General features: G+C 21.4%; 2 protein-coding genes across 2 annotated transcripts in view; both read left to right on the top strand.

Annotated features, from left to right (window-relative positions):
* Positions 1 to 13,388, top strand: part of Bm8494 (UNC-52/Perlecan, putative) — a gene marked incomplete at both ends in the record, with an annotated part of 54,084 nt that extends 40,696 nt beyond the window's left edge. Inside the window, 16 exons of the mRNA XM_043079304.1 lie at positions 2,579 to 2,652; positions 3,571 to 3,784; positions 4,096 to 4,206; positions 4,691 to 4,810; positions 5,383 to 5,457; positions 5,742 to 5,888; positions 6,425 to 6,652; positions 7,314 to 7,498; positions 8,228 to 8,369; positions 9,239 to 9,474; positions 9,752 to 10,061; positions 10,744 to 10,863; positions 11,077 to 11,210; positions 11,693 to 11,784; positions 11,995 to 12,182; positions 13,198 to 13,388. Coding sequence (XP_042935238.1) covers positions 2,579 to 2,652; positions 3,571 to 3,784; positions 4,096 to 4,206; positions 4,691 to 4,810; positions 5,383 to 5,457; positions 5,742 to 5,888; positions 6,425 to 6,652; positions 7,314 to 7,498; positions 8,228 to 8,369; positions 9,239 to 9,474; positions 9,752 to 10,061; positions 10,744 to 10,863; positions 11,077 to 11,210; positions 11,693 to 11,784; positions 11,995 to 12,182; positions 13,198 to 13,388 — 2,567 coding nt within the window. The remainder of the gene's footprint in view (positions 1 to 2,578; positions 2,653 to 3,570; positions 3,785 to 4,095; positions 4,207 to 4,690; positions 4,811 to 5,382; positions 5,458 to 5,741; positions 5,889 to 6,424; positions 6,653 to 7,313; positions 7,499 to 8,227; positions 8,370 to 9,238; positions 9,475 to 9,751; positions 10,062 to 10,743; positions 10,864 to 11,076; positions 11,211 to 11,692; positions 11,785 to 11,994; positions 12,183 to 13,197) is intronic.
* Positions 13,389 to 19,073: 5,685 nt separating this feature from the next.
* On the top strand, positions 19,074 to 27,595 carry Bm2659 (Uncharacterized protein; the record flags this gene model as incomplete). Its single annotated transcript, XM_043079303.1, has 11 exons — positions 19,074 to 19,229; positions 19,806 to 19,978; positions 20,729 to 20,939; positions 21,566 to 21,713; positions 23,184 to 23,338; positions 24,101 to 24,308; positions 24,610 to 24,736; positions 25,132 to 25,355; positions 25,696 to 25,766; positions 26,667 to 26,831; positions 27,434 to 27,595. 11 exons carry the CDS (start codon positions 19,074 to 19,076, stop codon positions 27,593 to 27,595), a joined length of 1,800 nt encoding a protein of 599 aa, XP_042935237.1.
* Between the last annotated feature and the right edge of the window lie 215 nt (positions 27,596 to 27,810).

Here is a 27,810-nt window from a genome sequence, read left to right as displayed (position 1 = left end):
ATTTGATTGATTAAAATTTCAATTTTAAACAAATGAATTATTGAGACTAAAATTGTTAACAATTAAAATGAAATCAAATAATGTTAAGCTTAATGAAAGATTTTTCGAATTATTTTTATTCGTTCAAATTTCAATTCTTTTCATTTTATTTTTTTTTTTTTTTCTTTCTTAGTAGAAAATTAAAAATCGAAACAAAATTGATATTCATTTTTGTCTTTCCATCCAAAACTAGATAAATGCATCATTTTTTCTTCGATTAGAAAATTTTTGCAATAATTTAGCTATTTGTATTTTGAGTAAAAATTAATTTACTTATAAATATTTTAATGAAAAAGGAAAATTATTTATATTTCCTATTGTTGTTTTATAATCGAGTAGCAAATTATTTGAATTAATTTAAATCTTTCATTTACATCAAAATCTTTCACAAATATCATCACCACCATCTACGCATACAATATTAAACTGCCTTATTTAAATGTTAATTCTTTTTTCATTTAAATTTTAAATGCCTTATTTCAATTTCAATTCTTTTTTTTGATTTCCTCACTGTTTTTATTGATCATCTTCTCTTTCTCTTTCTCTCTCCCTCTCTCTTTCCTCTTTCTTTTTATCTCTTTCATTTTTCCTCTTTGTATTTTTCACCTTTTATTGTTTTTTGAATATATATAATAAAATCAACCATAATTATTGATGATATGCATATAAATTAATTGATAATTGGTTCTATCTTTTTTTCTCTTTCTCTTAATATCCTTCTTTTTATCATTGTAATCCATTCATTATTATTATCACTATAATATCATCTTATTATGATAAAATAACAAAGTATTTGTCTCTTTTATCAAATTTCTCCTTCCTTTTTTTCCTTTCTTTATGCTTTTCTTTCTTTTTTCTTTTCAATTTCTTTTCATTTCTTTTAAATTACTTTTTTTTTTCAATTTTCTTTATTCTCTATTTATGTCAATTGGCAAATTTTCTTCTTCTTTTACTTATTGCATAAAAAAGAAAATTAATTAATAATAATAAAATTTATCGTTACTATTTGTTGTTGCTCTTGTTACTGTTACTGTAACTGTTGTTGTTGCTATCGTTGTTACTGTTATTGTTCGTGTTATTTTTGTTTCTGCTATTTATTGTTGTTGCTGCTTATTGTCGGCAATAATGGTGGTGAATGGTGGTGTTTGATGATAATGGTTAGTGATGCTGAAAAGTTACGGTGATGGTGATGGTGTCAATTTGTTATTGTCTTTGTTTTTGCTGCTACCACTACTAGTACTACTACTGCTACTACAATTACTACTACAACAATAATTACTATTACAACTACACAAATTACAACTATTGCTATTATTTTACTGCTATTTCTGCTGTATTTGTTGTCATCGTTGCGAACATATTCGTCGATATTTTTTTGCAAATATTTATAAGCTTCATGCATGATTCCTGTCAGGAAAGTGATATATTATTAAAATATATAAATTACAAAACACCTACGCACAACGCCCACGCACACACCTACACACAAACGCCCACACATATACACCCACTCACACACCCACACATTACGTATCTACTTTCAATTGAATTAAAATATATTCATGTATTAAAAAGAAAAAAATGAAAAAAAAAAGAAACAATATTAAAAAATATTACATCAAAATTACAATATAAAAATTTGGGAATAGTATTTATTGAATGATTGGTATTTTATAAAATTGTTAAAAGAATGTTGGATATTGCAATCCACACAAAAGATAAATGCTAATTTTTTTCTGATTATTGAAAACGAAAAATAAAAAATAAAAATTAATCATAAATTATCTGATGAATGGTATTATCACATATATGCAAAAAAAAAAAAGAAAAATGTTTACTGATAATCGTAAAGCAAAATAAAACTGATAAAAAAAAGTTTCTTTTTTTGTTTTGGTAACGCAGTCAATTATTATATTTATTGAATTTTAGCCAAAAATTTCATTTTTATCACAAAATTAACGAAAAATATTTGAAATTAATCAAATTTAAACAAAAAAAAACCTAAGATTTAGCATATTTTTTGAAGCTTTTAATTAGTTTTACTAACTTTTTAGCTAGCATATAGAGAGAAAATTTAATTAACAATCTGAGGACATATTAATTTAATTCCTTGGAACAATAAATAATAATGGACGTTAATAATAACAATCACATGACTAATTAATTAATTGTCGTATGTGATTTATGATCACATAAATATCGCCTATTAACACTTCGTGCTAGGGAAAAAGTTGAAAAAAAAAAAAACTTTATTTTATTAAATTGTCAATATAAAGAAAACAAATTCAAAAATTTCAATTTTTTTTCAACTATAGATTACATAAGCAATAAATTTCCGAAAGAAAAACCATTAAAATTAATTAATATAGGATAGGGAAAAGAATTTTTTTTTTATTAATTTTTGATAATTAAGCAAAAATTAAAATTTATTTTTCATTTTGGTCTAAAAATATTTGCAATCAATTTAGAATAAAAGAAAAAAAAAATTTTTTTTTTCTTTTTCAATTTTTAAATTATTAAATAAAATATATAAATTTAGATGAAATACCAAACAAAAGTATACAACGAATTAAAGAGAGTGCTCCAGTTATTACTGCAGCTATTGGCGAAGAGGTCAGTTTGCTCAGTGATTTTAGGTCATTTATCACTTATCAATAATCATTTATCACTAATGTACAATGAGTCAATTACACTTTGCACTAATAAGTATACCATAATATAAGATTAAACAAAACATAAAAATTTATTATGTGAAATTTGTTTGCTACGCATTACGTGTAGCGATCAAATTTTTCTATGATTTCTTTTTAATTGACTAATTAATTAATTGTTGTAATGATCGCATACAATGATTTGAAAATGTATTAATATAATTATATATTAAAATTATCATAATGTTAGGTTGAAAATTTAATAAGCAATCACTAATTGTAAATGATTCAGGTTGAAATTTGATTTAAAATCAATTAAATGTATTCAAATATACTGTAAAATTTGATCCTATCTGTAAATTTAAAAAGAATAATTTTTATGGCTTAATATACTTAAATTTTAGATAATATATATATATATATATATATATATTATTATTATCGATATTACCATTATTACTATTATTACTGATATTGTCGTTACTATTAATAAAAATTTTAAATATATTTCGCATAAATATACTAAATTATAAAAATGAAAACAATTTATTTGATTTAATTTTTGATGTTTGTAAGTTTCTGAAATTGATGTAATAATATATCAATTAGTCCATATTGATATATTATTACTATTGTCATTGTTACTATTACCATTATTATTGTTATTGATATTTTCGTTACCATTAATAAAACCATTATTATTATTATCAATATCAATATTATTAGTTATCTAAATATTACGACATCCTTTTTTTTTAAATAGCGAATTATCCACTACAATTATTAGATTCCATTTTTTTTTTGTTAATTTATTATCAATTCTAAATAATATTTCAAATATACAATTTAAAAGAACTTGAAATGATTTATTTACCTGTAGATTGAATTACGATGTCCTGCAACTGGTGCACCTGGTGTGTACGGTGAAGTGAAGTGGGAAAAAGTTAACGGTGAATTACCATATGCTTATTCAATTCGGCAAGGTATTCTACACCTGAAAGATACGAAACGAACGGATGAAGGAATTTATCGATGTATCATACGAACTGATTCCGGTTTAGCAACCGTTACACATGTTCACTTAAAAGTCTCCGGTATTTACTTATATTCATATTATGTTGCATTGTTTCAATTATGCAAGAAAAAGGAAAAGAAATATTTCTTTTTTTTTTTTTAAATTACACAATTATAAATATATCTCAAAGCAAAGAAACAAATAATAATAAACAAACGATAATAAAAAATAAATAAACAAACAGAAAATTTAATAAACAATAACAATTTTTTTAATTTAGAAATTTTTTCTTTTGTAAATGAAAATAATTTAAAAAAGAAAATTTCTTTTTTGTGTTTTGAGTGAATTATTATTTTATTCTAATTTTACGAGTAAAATTTTATTGAATAGATTTTGTGCCATTATTTGGTGGAGACGATTATTTGGAATTAAAACCATTGACGGATGAACAATGGAGTGATATTAATATGAAAATTTCATTCAAACCTAAATCACCTAATGGTAAGTTGGTAATTCAGTATTGATAATTTAATTTTATCAAAATAAAACTAAACTATCATAAATAGATATCATTTTTTGTACACACCTTGTTTACACAATATGAATTATTATTATTATTATTACGATTTTTATTGCCATGATTTTTAGTATTATATGTGTTAAATCTGAAAATATTGTTTATTAGCAATAAAAATGGATAATTTCTTTTTTCTAATCATTTCTAAAAGCCATACATTTTATTATTTCAGATTTTTCATAAAGGAACAAAATGCTAAAATTGGAATAATTCGAAATTTATAGATTTATTCCTGAAGAAATGAAAAATATTTACACTATAAATTTATTAAAATTATAAATTTAGATAAAAAGTAATAAACATGGAAATATTATTTGGTATTAAATAAAATTCGAAAATTTTTTAAAATTTTCTCCAGAACCTATACAAAAAAAAAAAAAAAAAATTCCTGAAATGATGCCATTTCAGGTTTGCTATTATATACAGCACGACAAAATGCGAAGAATCCGGAAGAAATAATTAATTATTTGAGTGTTGGATTAAAAAATGGTCATGTAATCTATCGATATAATGTTGGTGCCGGACCAGGTTTGCTTTATTTTCAACCGGAAATTATATCAGAAATGATTTATCAGATTTTATCACGCATACACAAATTATCATCATCTTTTACTTATTATTAGCAAAAAGATAAGTAATTAAAAAATAAAAAATTCAATTTTCTTGTCTCTGTTCATTTAATTTGGTTAGAATTTTTAGAATTATTATTTCTTTTTTAAGAATAATTTGTTCAAATATTTTATTCAACAGAAATTATCAGTATTTTATCAACAAATTAAATTTCTATTTGAATAATTGTTGAGCATCAAAGTGATTGTTATTACTGCTTTTTTTAAATTTTTACAAATCTTTCAATCACATTAAGCATTATTCGAAAAATAAAAAAAGAAAAGCAAAAAAAAAAAAAAAGCTGATGAAAAATTAAAAAAGAAAATTAGTTTTTACACTATTATTTGTTTATTTGAAAATTTTAAAATTAAAGTAACAATTTTTTATTTAAAGATTAAACAGTTTTTTTTTTTTTTTCATATTATTATAATTTTGTCTTTTTTTAAAAGTCAAACAATTACATTTATAAAATTTGTTTTTTACTTTTTAAGCTGAATTAATGAGTACTTATCCAGTGGTAATGGATGAATGGCATAAAATTGAATTAGTTAATCAACCAAGTCAAGGTTTATATTTATTTATTTATTCGTTCCTTTTTTTTTTTTCCTTTTTCAAATTTTTCTTTAAAGAATTTTTCCATTTTTTTTTTTTTTTTTGCATAATTATTTAGTTAAATTAATTAATGCTTTCATTCAATAATCATAACTCTGATTTTCTATCATTCTTAATTTTTAATTTTGAAAAACCAATATTAATTTTTTTTTTTTCTAATTGTTAATTTAAAAGCATTATTTAAGCGAAACAGTAAATAAAAATAAAAGTAATAGTGAAAAAAAATATTTAATTACAGCTGCATTACTTGTTGATGAAGATGATATAATTGAACAGGATAATTACTACTTTAATACTGGTGAAGGTATATCAAATATTGTAAGTGTTGGTGGTACCAAAGATAAAAAAATATTCGAACGTACAATGTTTGAACAACCATTTATTGGTATTATTTCATTTTTTCTTTCTTTTTTTTTTTTTTTTTGTTTTCAATTTTATTTAAAATTTTTGTCAATTTTATCATTTTAAAGTTTTTTTTTTTTTTTTGCTTCCATTTTTAATTTTTCATCGGTCTCATTAATAGATTGAATAAAATTATTAAATTATTTACTATTATAGTATTCATTTTTTTTTCTCATTCTTAATTAAATAATTGATTTGCTCTATATTGATTGTTTTTTTTTTTTTTTTTCATTAATAAATTATTTAAAATTAATAAAATATATCTATTAAAATGGCAGTTTTTCTTTTTTTCATTTTTTTATTTTATTATTTTTGTATAAAAATTCATGTGCAAAATGCATGCATAAATTTTTTTTTTTTTTTTTAGGTTATATACTATTGTTTATTATACTTTTTTATAAATTTTTTTTTTTTAGGTTATACTATTGTTTATATATAATTTATTAATTAATATTAATTAGAAAAAAAAGAAAATTCATTCCGTTTTCTTTGCATAATTTTTTTTTTTATTTAATTAAGGAACAATTACATCACTAATAATATCTGATGAAACAATTAATTTTGGTGAAAATGCAATTGCAAAATCAGCAAATATACAAAAGGATGCGGCATGTTCATTAGGATTATGTCAACATAATTCAATTTGTATACCAACAAATATTCACAATGGTTTTGTATGTGATTGTTCAAATGTCAAAGGTTATGAAGGTGAATTCTGCGAGCGCAAAATTCTAAAATGCAGTCACGGTACTGTCATTTCTTATGTTTAACTATTCTTTTCTTTTTTGACAAATAATTTAGAGAGTTTGTTTTAATTTTTTTTTCAATAATTTTTAATTTATTATTATTAGAAAAAAATAAGCAAGTTTCGAGATTTTTTAAAAATAATTTAGTATTTTTTCATATATTTAAAAAATTAATTGACAGTTAGCGATTACAAACATAATAAATTAAAAATTTTTTCAATACTGTATTGCTTTGATTCTATGTAATACATATTATGGAATAATTATTTTTTAATTAATTATCTTAATTAAGGTATTATTAGTGATAACAAATTAGAGCATATATTAGAGAGAAAATATTAAAAAAAATAATTTTGATAAGTAGCAATTCATTTACCCATTTATTTCAAAAAAAAAAAACAAAACAAATTTAATTTTAAAAATAATTATTAAATGATCATTTTTTTCTTTTTTTTTTTCAATTAAGAAAAATTAAATGATAAAATTTTTTTTTGTTCTAGAAATTAATTAAAAACTTTATTTATTTTACATATATCATTCATTCATACAAATACAATTTCAAAAATTTCATTTTCGTCTTTTCTAAAAAAAAAAATTTTTATTTATTTCACATTTGTCATTCATTCATATAAATAGAATTTCAAAAAATTTCATTTTTAAAGTTACCTGTGGAAGTGGAACATGTGAGTATCGAATGGATGGTACACAATTTTGCAATTGTCCAACCGGACGATACGGTGACCGTTGTCAACTGCTCGAGACTGATAATATTATTGAATCGGTTGAATTTAATGGTGAAACCTCATATATTGTATTACCAAAATCAAAAACACTTCGTAATTTTAGTGTATGTTTGCTTATTTTATGTATTAGTAAAAATAAATAAAAATTTAAATTATTTTTTTTTCTTCTAAATTATTGAAAAATATTAAAATGATAAAAATTTATCAATTATAGATTGGGAAAAAGCTGTGAATGAGTTAAAATGACTTTTTTATATTTTTTTTTTTCTTACCGCTGTATTTTTAATGGAATAAAAAATTGTTCTTTTTAACATTAAAATTTTTTTTATTTTTTAAATATTGTTATTTAAATATAAGCAGCTAACAAGAACTAAAGTCTCATAGAATACATTTCCGGAAAACAATATACTTCCGGAATTTCCATACATGTAATATGTGATGAAGTTTTTTTTTTTTTTTGAATTTGATATTAATAATAACGTGAATAGTTTAAATTAGCTTTACATTAGTAAGTTTTATTAATTAATTTTCAGCTATTAATATTGTTATTTGTTGGAAAACCATTTCAAACATTTTATTAATATTATTATTTGAAGAAATAATTACTAATTATAGATTCTATTAATTCAAACAATTTCAAATTTTAACCACTAATATTACAAATTATTTTTTTGTATAAATTTACTAGTTTTAAGCAAAATAATTACTCTATTTTTTTGAACATTATGTTACATTTAACTTTCAGTAAAATTATTTTCGATTTTTTATTCTAATTAAATTAATTAAAATTGTCCAGAAGATAAATATTATTCATTAATGTTACCATAATTTAGTTAAAAATGGAAATTGTGCCGCGCTCAACGAACGACCAATTATTAGCATACCAAGCAAGTGATTATAATCCAAAACGATCCAATTATTTAGCATTCGCAATACGTCGCGGAAAATTTGTTTACTTTTACAGCAGTGCAGATGGTTTGTTTATTTGTTTACTTATCCTGATAGTGGTGGAGATTATTTGTTTATTTCCTTGTTTATTCTAATAGTAGTGGAGATGGTTTGTTTATTTGTTTTTTATTCTAATAGTGGTGAAGATGGTTTCGTTATTTGTTTGTTTACCCTGATAGTAGTGGGATGGTTTGTTTATTTGTTTGTTTAGCCTGATAGTAATGGGATGGTTTGTTTATTTGTTTACTTATCCTGATAGTGGTGGAGATTATTTGTTTATTTCCTTGTTTATTCTAATAGTAGTGGAGATGGTTTGTTTATTTGTTTTTTATTCTAATAGTGGTGGTGATGCCTACCCTGATAGGAAAGGAGATGGCTAGTTTATTTACCTGCTTATCTTGATAGCAATGGGGATGGTTTGTTTATGTGCTTACAATAGTTTTTATTTACACCAGTAGATACAATTGATTTTTACACTAGCCGAGATGGTTTATTTTTTTTTCCTCCTTATTTCTTTACTTTCAGAATGGTGGCAATATTTATTTGTTTGTTTTTTTTTTTTTCCTTTTTTTTCATCTCTCTTTGGGATTCTAATTTTTTCAATTTTCTTTTGTTTTTCTTTTTTGCCGTCAATAGTTTTCATCCCCAATTTTTTTCACACTTTCTAATTATGTTTTTGCTCTTTTTGATATCATTTTGAAGTTTGTTATGCTTTTTTTTAAATCATAATTGTTAGCGCTTTTTTTTTTTAAATTTTTATATGAATTAATTTTCCAAAAAAAAAAAAAAAAAAAAAAAAAGAAAAACTAAACTATTTTCTTTTATATTTGTAGAGGAAAAAAAAAAAAAACTTTCTCTTTTAATGATATAATTCTTTTTGCATAAATATTTTTTAGGTAATATAGAAATTGAATCACCGGATGATGTAATGATAAATGTACCGTATCATATTGACCTGAAACGGTTTGGTAATCGAGCTGAGGTACGAATAAATGGCACAAAAGTACCGACTCGTGGCAAACTTTCAACATTTTTGCCAGGCACAAATTTATTTATTGGTGGTATACCATCAGGAATTACAGTAAATCCTAGAATTGGTGGTGCTGCATCATTTAGAGGATGTATTTCAAAGGTTTATTTCATTCTTTTTTTTTTTCTTTTCCTTGAATTAAACTAAAAATTATTTTAAAACGAAATTATTTAACCAGGTGAAATTATTTCGTTTTAATATATTAGAATTGGTGGTATACCACTGGGAATTATAATAAATCCTAGAATTGGTGGTGCTCTATTATTTAGAGGATTATTGATTAAATTATACTTTGTATTATTTATGTAATTTAGAAGTTTTTTTAATTATTATTTTAATTTCAAATAATTTTATCCAATATATTTATGTGTAATTAAAGATTGTTTTAAATGGAATGGATATCAATTTGACTGAAATACTTAAAAAATCATCACATGATGTAACGATATGTAAACCGTATACGACTGAAGAAGACGTAGACATTCACGTGCCATTCGTTTGGACTACGTCAATACCAACGACACGTACAACAATACGTATTACAACGTCAAAGTATTCACAAATGAAACCAATCGAAAGCACTGATGAAATGGCTGATGAAATTAAAGTAACAGATGCAATGATAACAGGACCAGAAGAAATCAGAGTAACAGATGCAGTGATAACAGAATCATGCACTGATAATGATAGTAAGTAAACTTTACGTTTTTCCGCATTAAATATTATTTCGAATATTCTATTCAAATTTTAATTAATTGAATAATTGATAAATTAAATGTGCAAAATTTTGCATATATTAGGTTGAAATAATTTTAAAATATAAATGCTGCGACTAAATATGCAAATGAATTATTTATTAGCATTAATATATAAACATTCATTTCAAAAAAAAAAGAAATTATAAGAAAATAAACAAAAGAAAATTGAAAAAAAAATATTTGAATTTATTTTACAAAATTAAATGCAAATATTTTACTAAATTCAAAAACTATGAGCTTTTTAAAATTTTCTTCTTTATAAATTGTTAACAATTTATTAGTAATATGAATAACAATTAGATAATTTTCTAATTTTTTAAATTTAAATAATTTTATCAAATAAAAATAGTGATTCAATGCCCTTATCATCATTATTGTCTTAGTAATAATTATTAAAACAGATTGAATTTTTATAATTATTATCAGTTGCTATTATTATTACTATTAGCGTTGTTATCATTATCATCATTTATTGTTATTGTTAATATTATTTGTCAACAATTATTTTTTGTCAATGTTATTATTTATTATTACTATCATCATTATTTATTGTTGTTACTATTATTATCATTATTTATTGCTATTATTATTATTATTATAGTTATCATTTCAGATTGTTCAGTTAGATGTACGCCAGATATATGTGGCGATCATGGTGACTGTGAAATAATTAATGGAACTCATATTGCATGTTCCTGTCGTGATTATTATGATGGTCCAAACTGTGAAATTTGTTAGTTTCAAAATCTAAAATTTGAAATTGATTTTTTAATTATTTCAATTATTTATTTTTTCATATTATTATTTCAATATTTTATTATTTTTATAATTCTTTCTTGTTGACAAAAAGAAGAATTTAATAAATAAATTTTTGAGTAATTTGAAAAAAAAAAAATTAAAATTAAGGATAAAAAAAAAAACAAAACAAAAATGACATTATTTACAGTTAAACCAATTGAACATGCAGCAAAATTTGATGGTAAAGCATTTATTGTATTTTCCATCGATGATTTTCCACATTTAACTTCGGAGCACGAAGAAAGTTTAAGTTTACGATTTAAAACATCTGCATCATCTGGGGTATCAGTTTTAATTTTACTTTGAAAAAATAAATGAACAATTCTTGAAATTTATTTTTATAATAAAATGTGTTTTAATAATTATTAATTAATACTGATTTATGTAAATTAGTTAGTAGACCAGTTTAATTAATTAATAGTCAAGGTAATTAATGGTGTTTAATTAGTTAATGGATTATTTTAAATAGTTAATATTTTTTGTTGACATCTAATTAACATTATTATAGCCTGCCTGTCTAGTAATATTAAAATGATTTAGTTTTACATATTATACATATATGTATCATAGCTTCACTTTGGGTAGTCTCTTGACCATTTACTTTAAAGTGACCGATTAATAAGTTTTATGAAGCAAAGGTCATTGAATTTTGATATTAAAAATATGTTTCAAAAGTACTATATGGCAATTACATTTATTACACTATGAAAAATCATAATTTAAATTTCAATGGAATAAATGAAATAATAAAAGTAATTTTATAGCTGATTTTTTGGCAAGGTCAACCATTTGGCACACCTTTAAAAGGCGATGATTATTTATCGATTGGCTTAAGTGATGGTCATTTAGTCTTCTCGTAAGTTTAATAAATCCATTTGAGTTTTAAATTATTTAAATTACTTAGATTATTTTAAATAATTTAAATTATAGTCCAATATATGATTAATCTGAATCAGTTATTTATCTCATTTTTCATTTCTAGTACTTTTAATTCTAAACTTTTATTTCATTAATTTTTTGTTTATATTATTAAGTTTGAAGTAATTAAATAATTAGCTAATTAAAGATATGAGCTTGGTGGTGGCGCATCACATTTGATTAGCGCTGAAGTGGTAAATGATGACAAGGAGCATCAGTTACAAATTTGGCGCAAAGGTCGCGAAGGAAAATTGATCATCGATGATGGAGCGCCAATTATAGGCTCATCATTTGGCATTGTTGCTATGCTTAATGTTGATGGCGATGTTTATATTGGTTAAATTTTTATTTAAACTTAAATATATGCAAATTTTGAAAGATTAATATAATATTTTTGAAATAAATTTTTTCTGCTGTGAATTTTAAAAAGTATTTCAAATAGATATTAGTTAGAAGTAAATTAAATAAAAGGCATGAAAAAGAAACGAAATTCGAGAAGTAGTTAATTAATAATTAAATAATTAATGAGAATAAGTATTGGAAATAAGTAATGATTATAAGACAAATTAATATTAGGTATGTTAAAGAGAAAGTAAAAGAAATAATCTGATGATTTGATAGCAGATATAGAAAATAGAAATAAACAAATTGGTGTGAAATAGGTTCTTTCATAGTATATTTCAAATGTTCATTCATTATTTATAATTAAATAATAATAACTAAATAATTATTTAAAAATTAAATAATTAATAAATAAATAAATAATTAATATTTTTTATTTTTTCTAATTTTCCCCAATTTTTTCCTTATCAGCATGATTGTAAGATGAAAAATAATATGTGATAATTAACAAAATAATTTTTATGAATAGTTATTATAAAATTACTGAAATTAAGTTATACTATTATTGGTAGTGATAATAATATATTTGAAATTTATCATTATTTTAATACATCCCACAAAATTTATTCATTATTTTAATACTTTATTAAATTTCGGTAATTTTTGTTTAAAAAAAAATCCCAAAACATTTTTCTCTCACAAAAAAGAGGCAATAAATTACGAAAAAAAGACTTAGTTATTTAATTACTAAATTTATTTTAGGTTTAATTATTTAATTCATTTTTAATTATGAAATGGCAAAATTTATAAAAAATTAAATTGTGTAGTACTTATTTAAATTATTTATTTCGCTGCAAAGAAAAAAAGTGAGAAAAAAAAAGGAAGACTTAAAATGGGAAAAAAAAAAGGAAAGAAGGATAAATTCATTAATTTGTTAATTTCGAAAAGATGAAAAATTTGAAAATGTAAAAAAAAAAAAGGAAGAGAAAGAATGAATGACCCATTTCAGGTGGTGTGCCGGATTTAAATAGTATGACCGGTGGTTTGCATGAGGAAAATTTTATTGGTTGTATTGGTGATATAATATTTAATGGTATTAAAATGGATTTAATGGCAAATGCAATTGATGGACGAAATGTAAAACCGTGTGATCAATGGATGATCAAGAAGAAATGGTTACGGAATGGAAAATATCAATAATTCTGATTGAGAAAATTAAATTTTAAAAAGAAAATTAAAAACAAAAAAAAAGCGAAAGTTCAATTTTTGTTTTTATTTTTTTTTCTATTCTTACAATTATCATTACTATACTGTTATAATAATGATGAAGTAAAAAAGAATAAAAGAAAAAAAAAAACGCGAGAAAGAATAATTTTTAGCAATTAAAATTTAAATCAGATTTTCATAAATTAAAGTAGTCGATTATTATTTTTATTTCTCAAATATATCTAAGTGAATAATTTTTGACAATTAAAATTTAAATCAGATTTTCATAAATTAAAGTAGTGAATTATTATTTTTATTTCTCAAATATATCTAAGTGAATAATTTTTGACAATTTAAATTTAAATTATATTTTCATAAATTAAAGTAGTCGATTATTATTTTTATTTCTCAAATATATCTAAGTGAATAATTTTTGACAATTTAAATTTAAATTATATTTTCATAAATTAAAGTGGTCGATTATTATTTTTATTTCTCAAATATATCTAAGTGAATAATTTTTGACAATTTAAATTTAAATTATATTTTCATAAATTAAAGTGGTCGATTATTATTTTTATTTCTCAAATATATCTAAGTGAATAATTTTTGACAATTTAAATTTAAATTATATTTTCATAAATTAAAGTGGTCGATTATTATTTTTATTTCTCAAATATATCTAAGTGAATAATTTTTGACAATTTAAATTTAAATTATATTTTCATAAATTAAAGTGGTCGATTATTATTTTTATTTCTCAAATATATCTAAGTGAATAATTTTTGACAATTTAAATTTAAATTATATTTTCATAAATTAAAGTGGTCGATTATTATTTTTATTTCTCAAATATATTTAAGTAATGAGTTAATTGTTTTAATAAATAACAGAAAAAAATTACTGACAAACAGAATGTAAGCAAATAGTTTTTACAGTAAGAAAAAGAAAGTTATCAGTTGCATTAATCAAAGTTTTTCTTAAATTTTTCACTTTTTTTTTCTCTTCTTTAAATTCATTTAATTAGATTAAATTTGATGTAAACATTTAAATTTCAAAATTTAAATAATTTGTTATTTTTTTTAAAATAAATGTTAAAATTTTTCTTTATTTTTTATTAAATTAATCAGTTAATTAATTAACCAATTCACTAATCAATCAATTAATGAATTAATGAATTGATCATTATGAATGAGAATCTCTAGTATTGTACATATCTCTTTTTGTCTTTGTTTTTATTTTTTGATTTCTTTCCATTCTTTGCTCAGTCAAATTTAATTAAAATATTCGTAATTTTCATTTCCATTATTTAAATTGACACAATAAATTGCTTTTTATTTTTTTATTTTTTTAAAGAGAAAACGAGAAATGAAAAAAAATAAAAAAAAAAGAAATAAAATGATTCAATTATAAAAAGTTAAATTACAGAGAGAAAAAGATGAAAAGGACAAAGGGAGAGAAAATTTTTTAAGTATTATAATCAAATTTTTGAAATTTGATTTTTTTTTTTTTTTTTTTTTTTGGAAATTTGCAGTACATTAAATATTTTTGGCATTATAATTGAAGTATTTAATATCATTTTAAAATGAGATTTCATTTTCAAAATAAGGTCTCTCCGCATATTTGATATATTCTCACTTATATTAAATAGTAATCCCATATGTTATTTCTCATTTTAACCTTCAAATAAATTTGCTTTCAATAGGATTTGAATATATTAATTAATCATTCTCTTTAGTTTGCCAGTTTTAATTTTCAGTTAAATTTAAATTTGTTAAAATCTGAATATACATATCATCAAAATATTGATTTAAAATATTGGTTAGTGATTTTTATATGTTACAGTAATTGAAATTCTCAATTCAATTTTTATCTGTTAAAAAATATATAAAATTTGAATATATATATGTTAGAATTTGAATACATATACACATATTTGCAGTAGCTCTGCTAGTATTATTAAATATATTAATTCTAAATATAATGTAATTTCTATATATATAAAGTTATCACTTAAGTAACTGATATCATTAAAAAACGTTCTTTCCTGTATTTTGTCTTTTAAATTTTAACATTATTTTTATTTGAATATATTATTGCTAAAGTATTTTCTTTTTTCATTTTTCAAATTTCCTTTCATTTGTTCCAAATTTTTTTTAATCTCATCAATCTCATTACAATTGTTTTTCCCTTTCTTTTGCCACTTTATAGTACAATAATTTTAATCTTTTAGCATTTATCATATCATTTATCACTTTTACTCTGAATGATCTGTGCTATTTTTAATTAGAAAAACATTTCAATACTATTTTGTAAGTAATGAAAAAGAGCTAAAATGATATATTATTTCAAATTAATAAGTGTTAGATTAATGATCCAAGTGTTAATATTTTTGGATGTGATTAATTTTAATTGTAATTAATAACGAATTATAGTTTTTATTGCATTCAAAATATAGAAGAAATTATTTTTTAATGAATTTAAAAAATTTAAATTATGGACTATGATTAATTCTTATTTCATAGTTGTTTTGAAATGTGATAATTTCTAAAAATTAGCAATTAATGATATATTAAATAAGCATTGTAATATTATTTGTATTATTGTTGTATAATCAAATAATTGTGACATTGTTTATTGACCTTTTTTTCATAAAAATTTCACTTTTTACTTAATAATAACGCATGTTTTAGAGTAATTAATTAATTACTTTTTAATGGTAATTAATGAATTATTGGCATCATTGCATTTAATATGATATCAATAATGTAAATTGTATTATTGAAAGGAACTTTTTGATAAAACTGATTAGTAGCAAATGATAATGATAATGCTTATCAAATATAATTGATAAAACAATATATAGACTAAAGAATAGTGACACTGATAAATTGGAGAAAATGAAGTAATTATGATTAATGTAATAAAGAAATGATTACTTTATACTTTTGAATGTATTTCATAAATAATAATATTATTATTAATTAAATGATAAAAGATTTTATGAAATGATGACAGAAAATTAATTAATATAATTGAGATTATTAATATTAATTATCTTATAAAATAAAACTAATAAAACGTTTGGTTACAAAAAAAAAAAAAAAAAAAAAAAAATGATTGAGTAGTTACAATAAAATTCTAAATCAATAAACTGATATTATGTAAATTATTATAAATTTTGAAATGAATAAGTTAATATTATTGCTACAAATTTTGTTCAAACTGTGACAAATCATTTTGGCTTATAGTTTGAATTATATATGAAAATTCAAAAAAATGAAAAAGTGAAAAAATTAAACTTAATAAAGATTATAAAGTTAAAAAAAAAATGATTTTATTATTTTTAATTATCATTGTAATTTTACACGTTAATAAACGTAAACAATCACGTTTTCAACAAAAAAATTTTATATTAGAAAGATAAATTGTTGAGTAATTTAATGATTACATCATTATTTTATCATTATCATTACTAAATTTATTGCTGTATTCATTTAAAAAAGTAATTATAGTAATGAATTTTTTTTTGCTTTTTTTTTTGTTTTTATAATCTTTAAGAATTAATAATTTATAAAAATTAATTTAAATGAGAATATTTAATATATTTTTGAATGAAAAATTGGAAATAAAAAAAAAAAAATACTAAAATGTGAATGAAAAAAAGTAAATAAAAATAGGATTGCAATGTTAATTGATGAAATATGATAAGGTTAAAGTTGAAAATCCCTCCCAAAAAAAAAAAGAATATAATATTTAAAAAAAAGAAAAACTTATTGAATTAGTGAATTACAAAAATTAAAACTTTATTAACATTTGATTAGAAAAAAGCAGGAGAAAAAAAAATGAAACAAATTTTAAAACAAACTTCAATTGCTACTTAATTAATAAATATGAAAAAAATAATAACGGCAAAAAAAAAAAATTAATTTCGATGTGAAAGTATAAAATATCCAAAATTGAAATTTAGAATGAGAAATTCTGTATATATTATTCAAATATATGAAATGAACTCATTACAATATTAAATTATTGGAGAAAATATTTTCTTTTAAAATGTAAACAAACAAAAGCAAAAAATCAAAAATGAAGGACAAAAAACAAAACAAATAATTTTTAATAAAAAAGTTCAAATTTATAAAAAATTTTTATTAAAAATTTTTTCACATATTAAGCAAATTTAAAATAAAGAAAACAGAAAAGCAAAAAAGCAAAAAAAAAAAAAAAAAAACTTCAAAAGAAAGCATTTTTTAAAGTTATATTTTATAAATGTAAAAATTTTTTAGTATAAAAAAAATAAAAATAAAAATGCCATTTCAACTATTGCATGAAATTTTGATATAATAGCACTGATAAGTTTTTTTTTTTATCACATGAAATATTACATCTATATTAGTATCACTGCTATTCACATCACATAATCAAGAGTTTATCATAGCTAATCAGTTAGCATTTTATATCACAACAAAATCATTTTATCATTTTAACAATTTTTATTAACAACAAATTTATATTTTATTATATTGCTGATTAATCGTACATATAATATGTAATCATTTCACTGATATTTAAAATATCTTTCAAAAAAAAAAAAAAAAACAAACAAACAAATTAGTATTTCATTTACAGCAAAAAAACTGGAAAAAAAGAGCAACAGAGAGAGGGAAAGAGAGAGAGAAAGAGAGAGAGAAACGTCATATATACCGGTTACTGAAATGTATTTAATTAAATAATTGCATTAATTTTAATTTTCAAGTTGATAACAATGAATAGTTTTGTATTGAGAACGAAAAATGGAAGTAAATTTTGATAAAAGATGGAAAGAAATTAGAAAAAGAAAGATTAAGAATAGAAAATTGCCGTAGGGCTATGTTAGATTAATTTAATAATAAAAACTAGTTTAAATGATAATGATTCATCCATGTTACATTTTATGATCATTCATGATTTTCTATAATGGAAATTGATTTTCCTAATATTACTTTAACAATTAACCAATCAACCAATCAACAATCGTTACAAATTTATCATTTACAAACATTTCATCCATCGATTTTCATTCATTTCATTCCATTCATTTAATCAAACTGATCAACCAACGAACCAACCAACCAACCAACCAACCAACCAACCAACCAATCAACCAAATAACCAAACAACCAACCATTCAACCAGCCATATCGACCAACCATTCTACGAAACAACTAATCAACCTAAATTCAACTAAACCAACCATATCATTAATTAAACCGACGACCAATTTAATCCATCTATCTATCTATCAATTTTATCAGTATTTATCAGTCTCTGTCTACCAATCTGTCTACTTATCAGTTTTGTAATAATAATAACTTCACTAAAAAAAAATACGGCAGATTACAATTTCTTATATTATTATTATCTGATTTCTTTCTTCTTTTTCTCCTTTTTTTATTTTAATTAATTATCACTAAATTACATAATTATTGTTATTCAGTGATTTTTTTTTTTTTTTGTTTATTTATCAATTTATTCTTTCCTTCCTATCAATGCAATGCAATGCAATAATTCAAAATATTAACATAAAGTTAAATTAAGCACAAATCAAAAAAAAATTTGTTTTTCCTTTAAAAGAAGAAATTATACAAAAAATATTTGCAAAAAATTTTTCCTGAACAAAAAAAAAAAAAAAAAAATAAAATGTTATTTTTACAAATTTTTTCATTATTACTTGCACATATTCCAATAGTAGAAGTAACAACCTTAGCACCAAATCATGTTGCTATTAATTCAAAACGGAAACATATTGACGTTGATACATCATGGCTTGAACCGGAAAAGAAAACTATACAAAAGGTAAATTCATGTTTATCCTTTATTTCGTATATTTTTTTTTTTTTTATTTTACATGAAAAGAATAGGAAAATTGATTAATTAATATTTTCTCAAAAAAAAAAACAAAATTTTGTTAAAAATAAAATTGAAATATTGCAATATATGATAAATATATATGATTACGGAAATAATTGATCGTTTCTTTTTCGAAAAATATTTGATAAAAAATAACAATTGATCATTTTTTCCAGATAATATATGAGAAAAAAATAATAACTAACTATTTAAGAAAAATATTTGTTTAAAAAAAAAAAAATGAACATTGATTCATCTTAAAAATATTATTAAATTCGTTTTTTTTTTTTTTTAAAAAAAGTAAAGTATATAAAAAGTGTAAGTATATTTTTAGAAAAATGCAAAAAAAAAAAAAAAAGTGCGTCAAAAGTGAAATTTGTCAAATTTTCTGCGAAAAAATTCAAAATAATTTAAATTTTTCGGTAAACAATTAAGTGCATTTACTGTATTAAAAACGAAATTTGTCAAATTTTCTTCAAAAGGATTTTAACGCAATCTTTTTTAATATATTTTTTTTTTAAGGTATCATTAGATGCAGATAATCCGGAAAAGGTAATTGTTGATTTGATTAATTCCGGTAAACAATTAAGTGCATCAGCACAAGGTAATATGGCAGTAGCAGAAAGTGACGGACAACGAGCACAGGTACAACGATTTGGTGATAAAGGTGGTATTGCACAAATTGATGGACATAAGTATATTTTTATTCTATTCAGTTTTAAATTAATTCAAATTTAAATGAATATTTTTTAAAAATTCAAAATACTTGAAATTCATTTTTTTTTTTAAAAAATAACTTTATTGTAATGATAATAATAATAATAATAAATGCACATACATTGAAAAATAAATAATTGAAGTTAATAAAAAATGTGATATAATATTAATTTCAAAAATTTTTATTTAAAACATTAAAATTTTAAATTATCCTTTTCTAAATTCATTAACTTAGCTGAGTATTTATTAGTTAAATTTGCATTTGATAAAAAAAAAATAAAGAGTGTCGTGGAATGTATTGACTGCCAGATATTTTATTTTGCCTCAAATTTGGGTAATTAAACCGACAATACAACATTACAACAACGCCTAACGAAAGATATAATTATAAAACACTAAAATAATATCAAAAACCATCCCAAAATGTAGAATGAATAACCGTAATGAAGGATGTTGGTTAGTTTATATACAGAACTGAATTGACAAACCGGATTTCCGGTAGAGGGCATTTCAATGATATGAAACAAAGATTGCTAACAAAGGCTTCTTTATTGTGTGGGAAAAAGGAATTAGCATAATGGCTTAAATGATCTACAGATATCAGACATCTGGCAAAAGTATTGAAATTTGAATGTAATTTAATCGTTTTTTACGATGAAGAGGAAAAAATGAAATAATTTTTTTTTTTTTTTAAATTCTTTTTCAAAGATTTATTTTTTTTTTTTTAGAGGTCAAATAAAAACAAAAGAAGACAGTGAAGGACATCATGCATTTTTGAAAGCTGATGGCAAATATACATTAGATACGGTTGCCCGAGGTTCCTTAAAAGATCCAAAGGATACCGATTTTGCAGCAACCAATGAACGATTTGATTTTGCACTTAATCCACAAAGTCAAAATGAACACGAAGGTACTGGACTACTTTCATATACAGATAAGGTATTTGTTTTTTTTTTTTTCATTTAAATTATTTTCAAATTTATTCAATTTAATTTTATGTTTTAGCCAAAAAAAAAAAAATTTTTTCTAATTGAAAAAATTTTGCAGGTCAATGTTTCTATTTTTTTTTCAGCTTCTTTCTTTTTTTTTTTTTTGTTATTTATTTGATTATTTATGTTTAAATTTATCATTTATTTTAATGGTTATTTAAATTTTTCGATGATTGTTATTGTTTTTGAAAAATCTATACCTTTTAATTTCAAACTTTATTATTTGTTGTTCTGAAATATAATTTTATTTTATCATTTATTATTTCAAATTTTCAATTTAATTATGCATTTTTGGAAAAAATATCGAAATGTTATCTTACTTATCATATCAAAACGCAGTATGAAAACGATTTTTTTTTTTTTTTGCGGGTTATTAGCTATTTAAATAAGTTATAATTTTTTGATTATCATTATTTTCATTATGCTATTATTATTATTATCATTATTATTATACTATTATTACTGCAACTATTATTATTATTATTATCATCATTATTATTATTACGATTACACGTTGAACGATATAATATAAATGATAATAATACTAGTAATATTACGAAAATTAAATTTTAACAGGAAAAACGAAAAAATGGTAAATACGCATATACGATAAAAATGGATAATCGTAAAGTTGATGCTTATCTATCAGCTGATAATATTAACAATGAAGATGAATTTTCACAGTCTTTATTTGGTAGACGATCCGAGAAATACCATTGCACTGGTAGGAACATTTTGATTTTTAAATAATTCCAATTTTTAATATTGCATTTTTATTACTAAAATAACTAAAGATCTAGAAAATGCAATGTTTATTTGATATAAGTGATAAAATATGATGATAACACATTGATAATTTTGTAATATTGATAAAACATTAATTAAAAAAAAAAAAAGTATTTTTAGTTTTTGCAAAATAAAGATTTTCTCAATTTTAAAAATTTAATATTTTTGTATTATTACATTGGTAGGAATATTTCTTTTTTTAAATGAGATATGTATGCATTTGAATGATATAATTATTTGTTTTAAAATGAGTGATAAAATATAATCATTTTATATTGGTAACATTGATGAGTTAAAGTTTTAGGAATTGGCTAAAGTTTATTAATTTATTAAAAATTATTTGAATAAGCATTCGTTTGTTTACAATCAAAAATGTTTATAAGCAGAGAATTTAATGCGTGTGCAATAATTTAGAAATATTTAATTTTCAATTATTTTTTTGTTTGCAAAAATTTTTGAGTAACAAAGTTTACAGTTCAACAATAATTTATTATTAAATTTTATGCGATTTAAAATGCGTATATTTATGAAAATATATTACATCAATCAATATTCATTGTTTATATTTATGTTTATGCGTAATGATTTATTAGTTATTAGTAAAAATAAACATTCTTAATGTATATATGTCATAATAAAATGGTTAATATAAAGTTAGAATTCAATAATAATTAAAAAAGTGTCCAAATAATTAAATATTTCATATATGCAATATTTTGGAAATAAATGTCACATAGCTTGAAAAGTTTATATAATAAACTTTGTTTACTTTATTTTATTGTCATATTGTTTGCATTGTTATGAATTTATTCAGAAAACAATTTGCTTACTTTAATTTGTCATTCTTTGTTTTTGTTTGTTGCTGCTGGTTTGTGGCCGTTGTTGTTATTGTTACGGTTATTGTTGTTGCTGTTCTTGTTATTGTTATTGCTTTTGCATTATTGTTATCGCTATCGCTATTGTTGCGCTGCTGTTATCGTTTAATGTTACTGTTGTTTTTGTTTACTATTGCAGTTGCTTTTGTTGTTGCCGCTACTTTGTTTTCATCCTTTGTTGCCAACGTTTTTGAGTTACTGATGCTATAGTTTTTGTGTTTTATCGTTATTTTTTTGTGCTATTGTTGTTGTTGTTGTTATTATTATTATTATTCTATTGCAGTATACATTGGAAATATTATTAAAAGTAGAATTTAGCTCGGTTTTAACCCAAAATTAAAAACTGGATTGAATTTTATTAAAAATAGGATAAATACTTATGTTACAGTGAGGACATTTCTCACTGAAAAAATATACTTTGCATTCTTAATTGATGTTATAATTTTATAATTAATAAAAATTTTAATTTGTTAAAATTTAAAAAATTATTTAATTTAATCAGTTTATCACTTATCAATAATGATTATTTGTAGCTGAAACGCCAGGTATCTCACAATGCTATGATGCACAGGGCCGTAGTGTGGGTAAAGTTGTAGCTGATAAGTCAGGTAATACTATCATCTACAATGATAAGGATGTGCCTATTGCTACTGGAAGTGTGCAAAAAATTAACAATCATTCTTATCAGGTAGATATTTTTCAATCATTCTTATCAGGTAGATATTTTTCAATCATTCTTATCAGGTAGACATTTTTCAATCATTCTTATCAGGTAGATATTTTTCAATCATTCTTATCAGGTAGATATTTTTCAATCATTCTTATCAGGTAGATATTTTTCAATCATTCTTATCAGGTAGATATTTTTCAATCATTCTTATCAGGTAGATATTTTTCAATCATTCTTCTTCTGTTTTTTTTTTCTTTGATTCAATTGTTTATATTTTTAATTTTTTCTTTTAAAAAAATTTCCGGTATTGACATAAAAATGTGCTCATCAAATGCAGCATTCTTTTGTTTGTTTACGGTAGAAAAATTAATTTAAAGGTGGAAACAAAAAAAGAAATCAAATTTAGAAAAGATTTTTTGCAACGAATTTAAAATGAAATTAAATGTAATAATTTACACAGTGTTGAATCATTTCTTTGTTTATTTTCTGCTATAAAAGCCATTAAATAATAAATCAAATTTTGTAAAAAACATTTTTTTCTTCTACTTTTTTAAAATGTTTTTTTGCTTGTATAAATCTAAAAATTTAAAAGAATTTTAATTGGTTGTTTGAGCGTCATAAATGACAAAGAAAAAACGAATAAAAATATAATTTTATATATATAATAGATTGATGACAATGAACAATTTAATATACAAAAATTAAAATACGATTTTAAATTGTGAATTTTTATTAAATTGAAAAAAAAACTTTGTGATATATAAAATAAAATTATTTTAGGCAGTAATTAGCAAGAATTTATTTATTGCAAAATTGAAAGATGCACGGACATCATCATGTTGTCGTGAAATTACTGGTAAAAATTGTACAGATCCGATCAAATTAGCAAATCCGTCATTCAATCATCCATCGGAACGTGATGGTGATACGTTAAAATTGACGTGGCCTGATTGCGTTGATATGTCAATTGATGTGACATTACCACCAAGTATGTATGAAAATTTTTAGGAATAAAATATTTATAATATTATAAATTGGCATTCACTTTTTTATCTGATTTTTTATCATTCATTTAAAAACAAAAATTAAAAAATGAAAAATTAAATTTTGAAATTGTATTTGAAATAATATATTTTCTCTCGTTTTTTTTTTCGAATATTTATTATTAATACAAAAGTTTTTGTAAAATATATTTTTCTTCTGTTATTGTTGAAAATGAAACAAAAAAAATTTCCGCCCGAAGTTTAATTTAACAAATTTGTAATAATTTTCACGTATTTCACTTTTAGAAGTTCATATTAATCGTCTTGCTATGAAACTTGACGTGATGATACAGCCAATTGGAAAGTTACGCTGCATGGACGTAGCAACGTGTGGACGTGAATGTTATTATTGTGATTGGTGTAAAAATACAAGGTGATATCATTATTCTACTTAAAAACAAATTTAATTTAAAATTATTTGCAAAGAACATACCAAAAAAAAAACATTCATTTTTTTTCATTTTTTAATTTTTTTTTTTTTTTTTGCTAATTAAAATTTTGTTATTTGTTTACTTTTTTTTTATTTTGATCAATTCAAAAGAAAAAATGAAAAATAAAGAAATATTTTTTGATAAATTAAATGAGATTATATCATTTTAAAAGTATAAATGAAAAATATTTGCTAGGATAATTTTAAGAAGTAATAAAATATATCAAAAAATTAGTTATTTTAATTATTTCATCAATTTTTTAATTCTTCGGCAACAACAAAAAAAAAAAAAATTTCTCGCTTTTTTTTTTCTAATTAGTCAAATAATTAATTTTTAGAAAATTAAAATTACTAGAAAATACCGATGGTAATTTATGTCGTTCAACTGAAGAGCGTACCTATCGATTAACTGTTAAATTATGTCCACCACCGGAAGATCCCTTATTTACACTTTGTTCCGCATTTTCAAAATCAGTCTGGCAAAAAGATTATTGGCAAAAGCAAGGTGCTGTTGATATTTGGATGAAATTTTACGAAAGAGGCGAAACAAGAGCTGAGATAAGTTATTTATCAGTTTCTTATCACTTCTCTACAATCTGTGCTTTTAACAGTAATTAACTTTTGTTTTGTTTTATACTAATTAATTTATCAGCAATAACATATTTAAACAGATCAATGTTTTGTAATTGAATTTCAAAAATAAAAAAAATAATAAACAAATTAAAAAATAATAAATAAATTTGAATTTCAAAAAGAAAAATGAATAAATAATTATAAGCGATATTTTCTGATTTTGCAAATTTCAACTAATTTATAATTTCAATGAATTATTTTAAATTGAGAATGAGTTTGAATTAATAATAATAATGTTTAGATGGAAAAGGAATTCTTTGCTCAATTAGATAATCCATTGCTTGGTAAAGCATTTAAATTAGCAATGATAGCTGAATGGCTTGCTGCTAATAGCATTGACGTAAGAATGATTTTTCATTTTACGTTTTGTAACATTTTTATATTATCATATCATTTTTATCAGTCATTGCTATTATTCTTACTACTATTACTATTATCATTATTATCACTATTATTATTATTGTTATTATTATTTATTCGTTATAGTTAAGAAATTTTAACCGATAATGGTTTTATTGAAAAGAATGAAATTTAATTTATGAACAATTGAATTTTTAGAAATGAACTGATAATAATTATAAGATGACATACTGACATAATTGACATAAAAATTGATTCAAAAAACTAAAAAACTTCATACTTATCTATGATTTTCATATTAATTCTAATTAGCTTAATTTGTAATCATCAACAATTTATATATCATAAATCACTTATAATTAATATTCATAGGTAAATCGTTGTAAATAAACAGTTATAATTATCTGTATGGTAGTAATAATTATTTATACTTAAAATATATGTATCAAGAATTAATTATTTCATTGTGGAATAGATTAGCTTAAATTAAATTACATTACTGATAAGGTTTAATTAATTATCAAATCGAGTAGCTAAAATGAAGTTGTATTATTGATAAGATATTATTTCAATAGACTGACGAGAATTAAGTTTAATTATCGATAAGACATTGTAAATGAATTAATTGCAATTAAATTGTATTATTGGTAAAGCGTCATAAATTTTTGCAATAAATTCATTAAAATTAAATTTTTATTATCGATGTGGCATCATAAATTATTAAATGATTTAATTGAAATTAAATTACATTATCGATTAAATATCATAAATCGCACTAAAAAAGTGAATTGTTTAATTTCAAATTTTGCATGACCAGCATATTTCAATTTAATTAATTAATTAATTAATTATTTAATTCATCTTCCTTTTTTTTTTTAAGCAAGGATCATATACTCCAACTAATTCGGAATTACTAGAATATTGGGTTTCGAAACGGGTACCAGATCGTTTACTTGCTTGTCAACATTCTGTTGTTGATTATGAAATTGAAGGAGCTAAAGTGAAAACAAATTTATTATTTGAAGCTGCTACTACAGCTAATTCAGTATGCTTTTTCTTTTTTCAAAAAAAAAGTAAATAAACAAATAAACAATTGTTTATTTTATTTTTTCCTATAATTCTAATTATCTCAGATTTATCAATGCAAAAAAAAAAAAAAGAACAAAAAATCTAATCAAAAATTTTCTTTTATTATTTTTATTCGGCGAATTTAAATTTTAACGCATAGCCCAAATAACTTATAAATTTCTAATAAAAAATTCCAATGAATTTATTGAAATTGAAAATTTTTAAAATTGATTTAGCATATATTTTAATTTAGTTCTTCAAATTTATTCCATGTTTTTTTCTTAAAAAAGTAAAAAAAAAAAAATTTGTCGAGAAAAAAAAGAGAAAAACAAAATGATAATACGCTAATAAAAAAAAAAAGGATGAAAAAACTAATATTTCACAAATATATAAAATAAAATGAAGTATTACTTAATTCTCAAAATAAATGGGTAATTTTTCTTTATTTCTAATTTATTTTAAATTTTCATTTCTTTTTTTTTTCTTCGCTATAGTACATTTATTTATAAAAAAAAATGAAAATGAAAATGAAAAAAACAAATTATTTTTTTATGAAATTTAATAATTTAATCATTTCAGTTACCAAATATATTCAAGGATAAACGATGTAGCGCATTTGAAAAGCTTCAGGAAAGCCGTTTTCAAGCTGAAGCAGCCGAATTTAAACGTAACAATGGCCGATCAAATATTCTTACCGGTCTTGGCAATTTCTTTAGTAATATTAATAATCGTAATGGATGATAATTGTTTAATTAAAATTATTTCAAAATTAATTTTTTCTTTTTTTCTTTGCAATTATATATTTAACAACGAAATTTTTTTTCGACAAAAAAAAACAGAAAAAGAACTTTGCCTTTTCTAAAGTTAAATTAAATTTGTGATAATATTTAAAAGAAAGATATAATCTTATTTAATTTATCATTTTGTCATATTATATAGCATTTTTGTTTCGTCTT

This window comes from Brugia malayi (genome assembly GCF_000002995.4).
Source record: "Brugia malayi strain FR3 genome assembly, contig: Bm_v4_Chr2_contig_001, whole genome shotgun sequence".
NCBI classification, from domain to species: Eukaryota; Metazoa; Nematoda; class Chromadorea; order Rhabditida; family Onchocercidae; genus Brugia; species Brugia malayi.
This window is presented reverse-complemented; position numbering and strand designations above follow the sequence as displayed.